General features: G+C 44.9%; 2 protein-coding genes and 1 non-coding gene across 3 annotated transcripts; 1 reads left to right on the top strand and 2 right to left on the bottom strand.

The window, feature by feature from the left end:
• Window positions 1-1593: 1593 nt before the first annotated feature.
• TRNAK-UUU (transfer RNA lysine (anticodon UUU)) lies at window positions 1594-1666 on the bottom strand. The gene has a single exon. It is a non-coding gene; the product is annotated as a tRNA-Lys (tRNA).
• A 4281-nt stretch (window positions 1667-5947) lies between these two features.
• On the top strand, window positions 5948-6817 carry LOC145981945 (death-associated inhibitor of apoptosis 1-like). Its single transcript, XM_083115441.1, has one exon. It carries the CDS (start codon window positions 5948-5950, stop codon window positions 6815-6817), a length of 870 nt encoding a protein of 289 aa, XP_082971567.1.
• A 2796-nt stretch (window positions 6818-9613) lies between these two features.
• On the bottom strand, window positions 9614-10294 carry LOC145981944 (uncharacterized protein F54H12.2-like). Its single transcript, XM_083115440.1, has one exon. It carries the CDS (start codon window positions 10292-10294, stop codon window positions 9614-9616), a length of 681 nt encoding a protein of 226 aa, XP_082971566.1.
• Between the last annotated feature and the right edge of the window lie 2764 nt (window positions 10295-13058).

Below are 13058 nucleotides of genomic sequence, written 5' to 3'. Positions count from 1 at the left end.
AGAAGAAGAAGCCTTACTATAATCAAAGAAGAAGAAGCCCTGTTGATAGTTAAAGAAGAAGAAGCCTTTTCCAATTACACACACACACACACACACACACACACACACACACACACACACACACACACACACACACACACACACACATACATACATACATACATATATATATATATATATATATATATATATATATATATATATATATATATATGTATGTATATATTATCTGTATTTTGTATAGTCTCAGAATATAGATCCCCATTTAACTATATCCTCTTGGCTATAAAACGCTTTCTTATTTGGAATTCTCAAATAAAGAACCTATCCTCCTGAGATTAAGATGTCTGTAGCCGTGCTAAATAACATTTAAGTACGTACCCACAAGGGGCGTAACATTAGTGGCGACCAACGTTACGGCTAGCAGAATTGTGACTGAGAAAGCAAAGAAAGAGGAAGCCAAGATGGAGAAAGAAAATAAGATAGAAGGCGAGAACAGAGAAATTATAATGGAGGAAATGGAAGACAGGAAGGAAATATTAAACTGCTGTGGAAAAGAGGGAAATAAGGAAGAAACTATCCTATGCAGCTCATGCAAAGAAATGAAACATTGGTTATGTGAGAAGATAAGAAGAGAAAAATACTTATTAATATGTGAAAGAGGAGATTATGTATGCAAAAATTGAAAGGAAGAAAGGATAAATGAAAAAGAAGAGAAGAAAAGGGAAAAAGAACAAGAAAAAATGAAGGAAAAACTAAAAAAGACGGAAGAGGTGAACATGATAGAAATGTTCCAGAAGTTATCGATGCAGATGGAAGAAAGTAGCAGAGAAGCAAAAGAGAATAATAGAGAATTAAAAACACAGATGGAAGAAAATAGCAGAAGATTAGAAAGAAAGTTTGATGAGAATAATAGAAAACTCGAAGAAAAGATAGATGAAAATAGCAGAGAAGCAAAAGAAAATAATAGAAGACTCGAAGAAAAGATAGATGAAAATAGTAGAGAATTAAGAGAAAATAGTAGAAAGTTAGAAGAAAAGTTAGAGGAAAGTAATAAAAAGATGGAAGAAAGGCTCGAGGAAAACAGCAGGAAATTGGAAGACTCGAGATCCGAAACTCATGAGATGTTCTTGAGACTGAATGAAACGTGTGAAGGAAATAGAAAGTCGCTGGAAAGCAAGATAGAAGAAACAACGTTGTTAATTGAGAGTACAAGTTTAGATATAAATAGAAGAATAGAAGAGGACGTTTCGAATCTCAGAGAGGAAAATAAACAAAGAAACGAAAATTTGGAGAGAAAGCTGGTTGAAAGTAAATCTCAAATAAAATTAACCGTTTCAAGAATTAAAAAAACGAAAGCAAGATAGAGGAAGCTAAGCTCATGATAGAGGATAGAAGAGTAGTTGTATCATATGCTATAAAAGTTGTTTACCTTGAAATTATGCAAATGAGGGTAGATATTTAACTGTGGACGATGGGGGAGGGTGTAGGCGAGTATGACGCAATCGTACGTGAGGTTACGTAAGTATCCGAAAGCGTAGGAGTTTGTAGATGAGCATAAGAAGCGATGACGTTGTTTGAAAAAAAAGCTTTCGCCCGAACAGGGATTCGAACCCTGGACCATTAAGTTAAAAGCCTAATGCTCTACCGCCTGAGCTATCCGGGCGACAGAGGTCCTACAAGATATGAGTAACACATGTGTGTGTGTGTGTGTGTGTGTGTGTGTGTGTGTGTGTGTGTGTCGTTGACGTAGGTGTTGTGAAAAAAGACAAAGGTGTAGATGTTATAGTTTATTGGTGAGTAATAGGTGTTACATAGGTTTCGCTGGCGGTGCTGATTCGTGTAGATCATGGTAAGGTCCGTGTTGCTGGCAGGCGATATCTGAAACGAGTGATAGAGAAGAATAAATAAGACGGAGTTATAAATGTGGAATGTGTTTTCGTTATTGAGGAGAAGGAAAGGCGAGTAAAATGTGAACTGAATAGGTAATGAGTGTTAGAGTATATACAGCCGGGAATGTGGTTGTTTAAGAGTGGGGGAACCCGTACAAGGTGAGTGAGATGTTTGTTTCGCAAGGCCGGCGAGTCTGGAGCCGGAGGCGTTTGTCGGTACAGCTTTGTAGTGCGTTGCGCGACGCTCGGGAATGTGGGTTAGTAAAAGTGGTTTGAATCGTCGTCGTCGGAGGGATAATGTCAAGGTGAGTGAGATGCCTGTAGGTGCGGCAAGGTTGTCCGGTGCGTGGTATGTAGTCAAAGTTGCGAGCATAACATGTAGATGGGAGTGCGTTCCGTGAATACGTAAGTGGTGTTGTCGGTACGTGTTTGGGTGAAGGTAATGTTTCGAGTTGTCCTTGGCGTAAGTGTATATATTGGGAGTGCAGAGTCGATGTGTGGTGTGATTTTGTTTGCAGCCATAGTAGCAGCAGATTTTTGGTCCTAGCAGTAACGACGAGTAGGTAAGTATGTGGTATTGCGGGAGAATGTGTTTGGTTCGAGTGGTACGTTAGAGTATGGTAATAATATAAATTTTTTGTATCGTTACAGGTTGGATTGAAGGTTTGTTTGTTTCGATTGATTGTGTTAGGTCAAACAAAATGTCGAACGACACGTTATATTGGCGTTTTTGTGTGGACGTGGAGATTGGTGGTAAAGGGGAGATGTTAATAACAATGGGTAAAAATGATGATGCCGATCCGTTTTCGATGGCGAAATGGTTTTACGGACCAAGCGATAAATGTAGGTTCGAAACGAATGTGGAAAATGAAAAAGTTCGTATGTGCGAGTCGTTCATGCTCCACAATAGATTACCTGCGTATAATCATTTTAGTTTCGTGACCGATGATGAGTCTGTGATTCGCGAGCTGTTACGGACCGGGGAATTAAGTGGTCCGTACTATATTCATGCTGCGGAAGACAATTTCAGGCAAAAGTGTGTTTGTATGGAGAGGGAGAGGGTGAACTTTGGGAAGGAAGTGTGGTCGTTAAAAAAATGTACCACGCAATATGAAATTAGGAAAGGTAATCCGATGAAATTAGATCTAGAGCATATAAGTATGCCGAAAGGTACTTTATATGCTACTTTGGAGGAGTTTGTTAGATGTAAAGTGGGTGAGCATACGATAGGAAGAGTGGGTGGTTTCCAAAATTGTTTTATTTTGGATACGGGTAAAATGTCGCGCTTAAAGGAAGCTATGGATGCGGCGCACGACGAATTTCTGTATGGGTGGAATGCGGTGTGGGGTTATTTAAGTCTGTTTCATGGTCGTCTGACACCGAGACACACAATAGGGGATATGTTCATGGGGGACATGCCGGATGATATGAATTTAGTTGAGTGTCATTATGTGGAAAAAGATAAATATTTACCGATATATAGTGTGTTCGGCAGTTTTTTTGACCAACATGTTCAATCGAAAGAGGGCTTGTACTCCTCATTTTTTCCTGGCAGTGAGAATAAACGTGTGAAATTAACATCTATGTTATCCTCATTGACAGAAAGAAAAGAGGAGACAGAAGAAGAAGAAGTGGTGTCGACGAAAAGTTCAGAGAATACGAAAGAAGGCGGAGAAGAAGAAGACGAAAAAAAGGAAGATTCAATTGTGACCGTGGAAGACTCGTCCAGCACCTCGTCCCCGTCACTGTTAGCATCAGATTTATTCGCCAAAGAATAAACAAAGTACAGAATATAGTATGGTGAGTGTGTGTTGCATTAGAGTATGTCTGAACAGTTTGTTACTTACCTTATGGAGAGGTTGGTGATCGTTTGCACACCAATGGTAAAGGATCCTCTTGTTTCATCGCTGCTGTATGCGCTGCTATTCCCGTTGGATATAATGCCATTACAGGTGATCGAGATATAGTAGAGGTTGCGGCGGGGATGTTGGCCCGCGGGACGAATGTGGAGGTCCGTGATAGATGAGGTGGAGGATGTTGTGATTGAGGTTGTGGAGGGGAAAGTGGGGGCGCTGAAGGTTGTAAATGGGGAGGTAGTGGTGGTGGTGGTGGTAGATTCAGAGGAACCCCGTCACTAGGAGTCGCTGCAAACGGCAAATAAATCATTTCAGCGCGACGTTCCAATACGCATGACGACTGCCAGATGACACGTCCGTCCACCTCAATAGTATCTCTCTGTAAGGTGTCCACGGTTCGAACCTGGACAGAAAACAAAATCACCATAAGTATGTGTGTGTGTGTGTGTGTGTGTGTGTGTGTGTGTGTGTGTGTTTTATGGCTGAAGTAGTGTGATTTGTTTTGTATTTACAGGGCCCATCACCAAGAGGAGGATCACAAAATTTCCCGGGGGAGTATTGCCTACCCTGCAAGAAAACACACCGAGGCGAGCCCTGCGAGCAAGACAGTAAGGATAGTAACGAGACGTCGTACTATTTGCAGTACATTGTGCGGAGGGAGCACACGAACGAATTTCTTCAGATACTAGAAGCGAACGCCATACGCATAGAAAAGGAGATACAAGGATTGATCGCCCTGTATACAACTATGCAGCAGATGCGGAAGGAAAGTCCGGAGATCGATGTTTTTTTTCAAAATGTGCTACAAGACCCTGTGAAATCCCATTGGACCCTACGAAGCAGCTATGACTTGTACAAATTTTTTCGTAATGAAAATTTTGTAGGTGTCGATAAAAACCTTGCGGCAAAGTACGATATGAAATAATAATAATGGTGATGGTGTCGAGTACTATAATGATGATGATGTGTTTGTACACAACAATAGGTGAATAAAAAATCACTGACCGAGATTTTGTTGTTGTTGTTGTTGTTCGAGAACTGGGGTTCTCCTATGAAATTAAGTTGTGATAGAAAAAGAATACTTACACCAGCGATAGTGTTTGGCAGCTGCGACGACGACGACGACGACGATGAAGAGTAACGTGTATCCATGATGGTTCTGTATGATTGTGAAAATATTTTGCAGAATAAATACCGGTGATTGTGGGTCAGCAGCAGCTGCAGAGTGGAATCGGGTAGAGAAAGTACCTAAGAGGAGAATTACCGAAAGTTGTCTTGATGTAGGTTTCGAGTATGTGTAGGTAATATATTATACGGTCGATTACATATGGTGACGTAATATGTTATGGGGTCAGAGTAGAGAGTGGCGGCGGCGGCGACGGCGAAAAAGAAAGAGAGAGAGAGAGAGGAAAAGTGGAACAAACATGTAGTAATGGTTGTGAAAATACAGAACAAGTTAGGTGTGTGGTTGTCGGGACGAGGATTCGAACCTGCGACCTTTGAATTCGAAGTCTGTCACGTAAACCACTCACCTAACTTGTCCGGTATGCATCCTTACATGTAATGTTTTGTATTTATCGTCGACCGTGGGAGACAGAATAGCGGCGGCGGCGGATAAGATATCGTGTTGTTACCTAGAGGTCCCACCGGGCGGCCGCCGGGTTCGATACTCTGTGGAGACAAAAAGAAAATGGTTCGATTCTAGATTAGCCTAGAGGCGGGTTCGATTCCCGCCGCCGCCGTCGCCGTCGCCGCTTGGATTCGAGAAGCACACTATAGCGTAAGGTGGATCCAGATGACGCATTGTTGTGTAAAAGAGGTCCCGGTTCGATACTCTGTGGAGACATAAAATAAAATGGTTCGATTCCCGATTAGCCTAGAGGAGGGGGGTTCGAATCCCGCCGCCGCCGCCGCCGCCGCTCGGACTTGGTTGACCGAGAAGCACACTATAGCGTAAGACGGGTCCATATGACGTGTTGTACATGAAGATAGTTCGATTCCCGATTAGCCTAGAGGAGGAGGAGGGTTCGATTCCCGTCGCCGCCGCTCGGACTTGGTTGATCAGAGTAGACTGTAGTAGTAGTAACCTATCGGGTAGATAGATAGATATGTTTCGTCAACAATAGGACACGATGTGTGTGTGTGTGTGTGTGTGTGTGTGTGTGTGTGTGTGTGTGTGTGTGTGTGACAAGGCCAAGCATGGCCTGCAGCCATGCCTGGCATTGTGCGGGGGGGCCCCCTTCGTTTCCGGACGACCGCCGCCTGCGAGGAGCAGGACGTGCTGGGCTAGCAGTAGTAGTAGTAGTGAGTTTCACGAGAGTGTATGGTATGGATACCGCCGCCGCTGTCTCCACGTCTCCGCTGGGTACCGAACTGCAACGTAGGCTAGGAAGTGCCGATCCAAATTCCGTGTGCGTCAACAGGAGATACCCGATGTTTCCGACCTACGCCGATTACCAGGGACGCCTGTCGACATACAGTCCACTTTGGCCCGAGTCGATAACCATTCGACCGGAGGAAATGGCGGACGCCGGATTCTTCTACAGTGGATTCGGGGACGTGGTTCGATGCTACTACTGTGGACTACGTCTGTATCAATGGCAGCGGGGCGAAAATCCATGGATAGAACACAGAAAATGGTATCCTCAGTGCATCTACCTTCGTCTGATGATCGCAGACGGTCTGTCTGCGGCGACGTCCACGGTCGTCGACGGCGCCGTCGCCGATGCGGAGCAACCTCCAGCTACAAAACTCTACAAAGGTATCTCTGGAGCAGCAGCATCAGCAACATCGGGAGCAGCAGCAGCCGATTCCTCGGACGTGGATGGGGAAGAAGAAGAAGAAGAAGAGGAGGAGAAAAAGTTGGACGCAACGGCCGTTATCGCCCCTGCGGTGAATGTGAACATGGAGGACAATCAACACTGTGTCATCTGTTATGTGCATCAGAGACAGATAGCTTACCTACCATGTGGTCATTTTCTGGTGTGTGCATCGTGTGCCGTGAAGACCACGGATTGTTGTGTTCTGTGCCGTGCACGTATTGCGGTTCTACAAAAAATATACATGTGAAATGAAAAAACGTAATAAATGTGTATTAAACTATTTATTTTTTCTTTGTTTGTAGTGTTAGTACGTACAAGCTTCATATACTAGAGAATACATATAGTGGTGTTAGTAGTAGTAGTAGTAGTAGTAGTAGTAGTAGTAGTAGTAGTAGTAGTTCTGGTAGTCTCCGGTTTCATTGGGCGTGCCAGTGTCGGTAGTAGGTCTTCAATATAGGGTGATACATGTGCATGAAGGTCTCCCATTGTCGTGCGTCCAGCAGCAGGATCTCGCCGCCATCCTGGAGGGTTACCGTGAAGTTGCGAGCACAATCCTGAATGATGATACTGAAGTCAGGTGTAAGTACACATTTTACGATACGTCGTTTGCTGCAATCTAGACGACGGTCGTGGAAAATGTCTGTAAGAAGTCCCATTGATTTGGTTAATTCTGTATATTTGTCCGTGCCGAGACTGATTCGGGAACCATCCTTCCGGAACACGATCCTAGTGTCATCCTTTTCGCCAACAACGGAAACCTCGAAGGCGTCATCCACGGTGAAGACAATTGCTCTGGGGTCGACGGCTACGGCGGCGGCGGCGGCCATTGTTGATGGTACTAGTAGTAGTAGTAGTAGTAGTAGTAGTGGGTGACGAGGGTTTTTCGAGCAGCAGCAGCAGCAGCAGCGACGGTCACAGGATCCCAAAAACAACTGGTGGGGTGGGTATTTCACTTTGGGTATTTATGTTTGAAGACATGAGGCCACGTGCGCACGAATGATGCGCAGTAGCCCAGCACTGAGAAGGTCGATCCTAGGACATACGAGTGGGTGGGGCACATGATGACGGCTGACGTTATGTTTTGCGACACAGTATCGCATGTACGCAGCAGCCTGTGGGTGTAACCCCTCGTAGTAACACATGTAGGCTGCCAGCGTGCGTCGTGCTCGTAGAAATCGTTTCAGTTCATCTTGTGTCAAGCAAAGTCGTTGGTCGCCCACTAGAAACACAAGAATGCGTTCTGAAAATAAATAGTCTGTATGGACGACCATCACGTGGTCGTCGCCGTCGCGGAGTACTCTTGTGTAACCGTCACCTGTTTGGAAAAATGTTATTATTTGGTTCCAGTTGATATTGAGCAGCAGGTCCCGGAAGATAGTCCAACAGAGGGGCACATCTCGTTCTGAGAAACGTAGCAGCACCGCCGGGAAACACTTCTCTAGTCCATTGGTATCGCCGTCGCCGCCGCCAAGTTCGTACCCTAGAATTATAATTTTAGTTGGAGACAGGTATTCTAGAGATTGCCGTAGGCAAATCAAATGCCCGCTGGTGGAGTTGGTGATCGTGGTGTCCGCCGCCGCCGGGAACGTCGTCGTCGTCGTCGTCGTTTCCATTATCGACGTCCGCGATGCGTTTTCTTTTTGTTCTTTGTCTTCTTCTTCTTCTTCTTCTTATGTCGAATGGTCGCTGTTGTGAGGTGTTTGTCGTCGTCGTCGTCGTCGTCGTCGTCGTCGTCGCCGCCGCCTTCGGTGTCGTCGTCGTCGTCGTCCAGGAAGATGATCTCCAGGTGAGCAGTGACAGGTACCGCCTTCAGTTTCTTAATGTCTGCAACAACAGGAACAAGAGAAACGATCGATGAGTCTACAGCATGATTGCATACATTGTATATTAGGGTTAATGGTACAGCTAGTCGGGGTGGGAGTAGAGGTAGGAGGAGTATGCGAAAAATATGCATCAAACATTTGAATCGCAATGTGATCGTTTCGAACATGGTCGTTTGTGAAGTGTACGTGAAAGGGTCGTTTGGGAACTCGCATACATTCGTGGCGTAGGTATATGCAGCAATATTGACCGCAGACGGTACTGAACAAATCTTGATACTGACGCGGATTGTACTCCCACGATATGCAGTTTCGATTCATGAACCGGGCAAAGGCTGGCTGAATAGGAATGTTTCCGTAGGAGTCGAAATATTTGCCGTACCCTTCCTTGTCGATGTACACGGCGACCCAATGTCCTCCGTTTTTGGTGGACGGATGAGTGTTAGCAACGAGGGCTGCTGGTTTTTTTGTAACTACCACGTCGGCAAGAATATCACTCGGGTAAACACCGTGGAAAACGTCTCCGGTCACAACATCTCCAGAGAGTACGTTGTGGATGTCGTACGTGTTCATCCGGAGTAGTTGTAAATGACGCCTCTCTCTTTTGAGACCTCCACCGAAGTATTATAGAGGAGGTATATCAAACACGTCATGGACCGTGTCAAGGGTGAATTGAATCTCGCTTCGATGCGTACCTCCCCTTTATCTGGTAAACTTCTGCATGACGGGTCATCGCATTGATCGGGTGTCAACTGGTAACATAACATGAAGTAACCGTTGGTAAACATTTCTCTGGTGATCATGTGCCCTTTGTCTGCATGATAAATATTTGTTCCTGTGAAGAGTGTATCGTATGCTCGTGTGATGCCTCCATAGTTTCCGGATGTAAAGTTCGGTTCCAGAGGCGCCGTCTGTTCCAGCTGGTCCTTGAGGTACAATGCAAAGTAGTTCAAGGATTCGGGTGTCAAGTAAAACGGGTTCGTGTCTCCGCTCCCCACGAAGGCGTTGTTTGGAACCATTGTGAATATCAGAAAGGTTGGAATTGTTCCGTTGGTGATGTTGTTTAGTGTCAGGGATTTTCCTCCGGCCGGAACGGTGTAGGTTTTCAACTCGGATCGTTTGAAAAAATATTTTGCGTTACTCTTCTCTAGCGCTCTACTGTGTGCCAACAGGTAGGTTGGGTGTAGTTTAAAATGTGGGATGTGTAGCGTTGCTCGCTTGATCTATATTGTTACCGGTGCATTTGGGGTGTCTCCCCACATGGTGAATTCGTTTTTCGCCTTGGTGAGCACAACCTTCAACTCGACGTTGTTCAGAAGGTACTTTTCTTGCTTGAAAAAATCCGCATGCAGGTTGGTGCTAAGTTCCACATGGTTCTGGAGTTCCGTGCTCTCCGTGGCGGAGGAATCTGCCCACTGAAACAACTCTCGTCTTTTTGCAAAACCCTCGTTTGTAGCAGCATTCGCTTCATTTTTTGTGTCCTTGTAGAAACATCTGGATGTGAGGTGAGTTTTCGCCGCATCCTCGCCGTAGCCGAGTACCGTCTCCAGAAAAGCCTTGTAGTGGTAGTTGGTGCTCGAAAAGGTAACCAGTTTGTCGTTCAGATAAACGGAGCACTGACAGAAGAGCGAATGTGCCAGATTGTTCACAACTCCCGACTGTTTTGTCGTAAGGTCGTTGTATTTCAATAGGGTACCGTCCAGTTTTGTCATTATCAGGTCTAAGTATAGTTTGGTCGTAGCCAGATCTCTGTAGGACTCGTCCGTCCCTTGACTCACAGATTCTATAACATTTTGATTTTCGATCGAGGCTATAGGGTGACAAATCTCTATGTAATTATCCACAATGCCTGTTTGAATACACGGCTCCTCGAAAATATCCAGTGACGATGCAACACCTTCCATTCTGTCTCTAGTAGGTGATTACGGCGAAAATATATCCTTATGTCCGTGTTGGCGACGACGACGACGCTGGGTTACTGTGGTGACCTTCTTCTTCTTTTTGGTGCTACGGGTGGTTGTCTTCTTTTTCTTCTTTATTACTTTGGGTGTCTTACGCCGACGACGACGCTCGTTACCTGTACTGACACGCACACGTTTGCACCCGACTTTCGACTGACCAACACGTTTTCGTTTCCTAGCATTTATACCGGATCCGGTCATGTTTTTTAATTTAGCTTCGGCTTTTGTCAGCAGGTTTGTCTTGCTTTCGTGTAGACGTTTCCGCACAATGTCTCGTACAGCTGCTCCGTCCGACGTAGCCACATCCGCTAATATATTCGCTCCGGTACGTAACGCCTCACGTCCTATTGTCTTGGCTCCGGACATCACAAGTGGTTTCACGGCGCGAAACAACCAAGGAAAAAACGACCCTAGGATCCCATGTCCGCGTTGATATCTCCGCCCCTGGTAATACGGTCCGATTCCACGACCTGTTTGCGCCTGCCGAATGTAGTAATCGACGATGGTATTGGTCATGATCGGGGTTCGTATCCAACTGTCTGGGGATCGATTGATGCACGTCTATTTATTTATCAATCGTATAGTCGACGACGTGGACGTTTACGGAATTCCAGTAAGACCATCGACGGCGAGCTGTTCCCGTGAAACGGTATAATCTCGTTCTTATCGTTTCGAAATTCTATTTCGATAGTTTCGAACGAATATCTCGTGAGTGGGTAATAGTGAACATTTCGAAAGTCATGCTGACCGGTGTTACCTGCGCCGGCGGCAAAATCGTGACATATGGTTCGAAGGAGTCGTGCTGTAGCATCCCCCACGATTTGATATGGGATCAAATCACAGTATACACATATCAGTTGCGTGTTGAATGGTGTGACCGTTGACGGCGTCGATGTGTCCTCCTCCTCCTTTTCCTCCTCTACGTTTTTCTTTTCTTCCATCGTGTACAGGACTTGTCGTAATGTGTTTGCCGTGTCGATCATCACGTCTTTCACTTCGTCCGTACTCAGGCTGTCGGGAATCAGGTTGTGGATGTTGGCTAGTAGTTCCTTCGTCGATGTGTACAGCTGCGGTGGTAGGTTCATGATCACGTCTCGACCCACTTTAATTCTGTTCGCTGTGGATAAAATTTTCACACTGTTGACGTTATGAGGAAAATCGTACGATTTTGGTCTAGAATACAAAATGCTGTTTTCGTTCGCCGCCGCAGCGACTGTGGCCACCAAGGTTTCTTTGGCAATAGGTAACACCGTAAATGTTCTACCGTCGTCGTCGTCGTCGCCGTCGCCGTCGCCGTCGCCGTCGCCCTCTGCTCTTTTATGTCTTTTTACCGGAGATTCCTCTTCTCCGTATACTCCTCCTCCAAAGATAGACTCGATATCGTTTATAAAACCATCCACGTATTTTCGTTTGTTTGGTTCCTTTTTCAAATCTCCGAACATAACCTGGGCAAATTCACCGACATTCGCGTACTGCATAACCGGAAACGTCAACGACCTCGTCTCATCCAACCGTACTACGTTGTCAAAATACAAAGGATATGTCACCTCCACCAATCCCACTTCCCAGTTTTCGTCCAATTCTATTGTTTCCGGTAACTTTGTTGTAAAATGTGATATTGTGTTTCTAGGGAAAATATCCATCGAACTGTTCGAGAAGAGGCGCACGTAAAATCTCTCTATCTTTTCCATTTTCTCCCTTCCTACTGTGGCGACACACGATGAACGTTTTCTGCAGGTACCCACGACGAAAATGTCGTAGGATACCCATGCCACTTCACTTTATATTCCAATCGTCCGTTTCGTTTCCGACGTTGCAATATTTTTTCGATCCTGTACTCTTTCTCCTCGGGAACAATGATCTTCTGTAGTTCTTCCGTGTAAAACGATCCGTCCAACACGTTACCTTGGAGATCTTCGACGAGATAAACTGGAACAGGTTTGCGCTGAATTCTTCTGTGTATTTTGAAATGTTCACGACTCCAATTCGGTACGTACCCCTTTTCGAAAGGTAATTTCACCTTACTCACTCGTACCGTATCTCCTGTACGAAATACTTTTTTGTCTTTCGCGTCGGCAACAAACGGCACTGGTTTCGTCGACGACGAACCCTTTTGTAAATTTTTCCATACCACATACTGTAACGTGGATGTTGCGTACGTAAGAAAGATAGTGAAAGTTATTTAGGAAAACGTGCAAAAGGTCCGGGATCAATTAACGTACGTTCGTAGAAACGAATAACAACAAACCAGTTACAAAAGTCACAAAAATGTTGAGGTTAATGGCAAGCGTTTTTCACTGCCGCCTCAGTCTCTATTGAGAACCAATGGGAAAAAAGGGGTGACACGCGTCCGAAGATACGGGACCCTCCCAAAAAACCTAAGCAAGACAAAAGGTATGCAATATGTTCAGAGAGTATCGTGGAAAATTTCACACTATACCGACCATTCAATTTAGGTATGTGTATATTCATGTACGGGAGTGTACACAGAACCCCCAAGAAATGCATGCATTATTAACCAATCAATTCGTCTTTTCATTTAACGTTGGTAAATCTTTCATTCTTTGTTAGCAAGCGAGGTTCCAATATCAAACACAATGAAAAAGAAAATAAAGTTCATTTGCGACCTTAAGTCAAAATTTATTGCGTTAATCTCGCAGCGAAGACTGATTAACGTCCCAACATGAAAAGATATACATCAAACAAT

Source organism: Lepisma saccharinum, chromosome 30 (assembly GCF_977018435.1).
Source record: "Lepisma saccharinum chromosome 30, izLepSacc3.1, whole genome shotgun sequence".
NCBI classification, from domain to species: domain Eukaryota; kingdom Metazoa; phylum Arthropoda; class Insecta; order Zygentoma; family Lepismatidae; genus Lepisma; species Lepisma saccharinum.
This window is presented reverse-complemented; position numbering and strand designations above follow the sequence as displayed.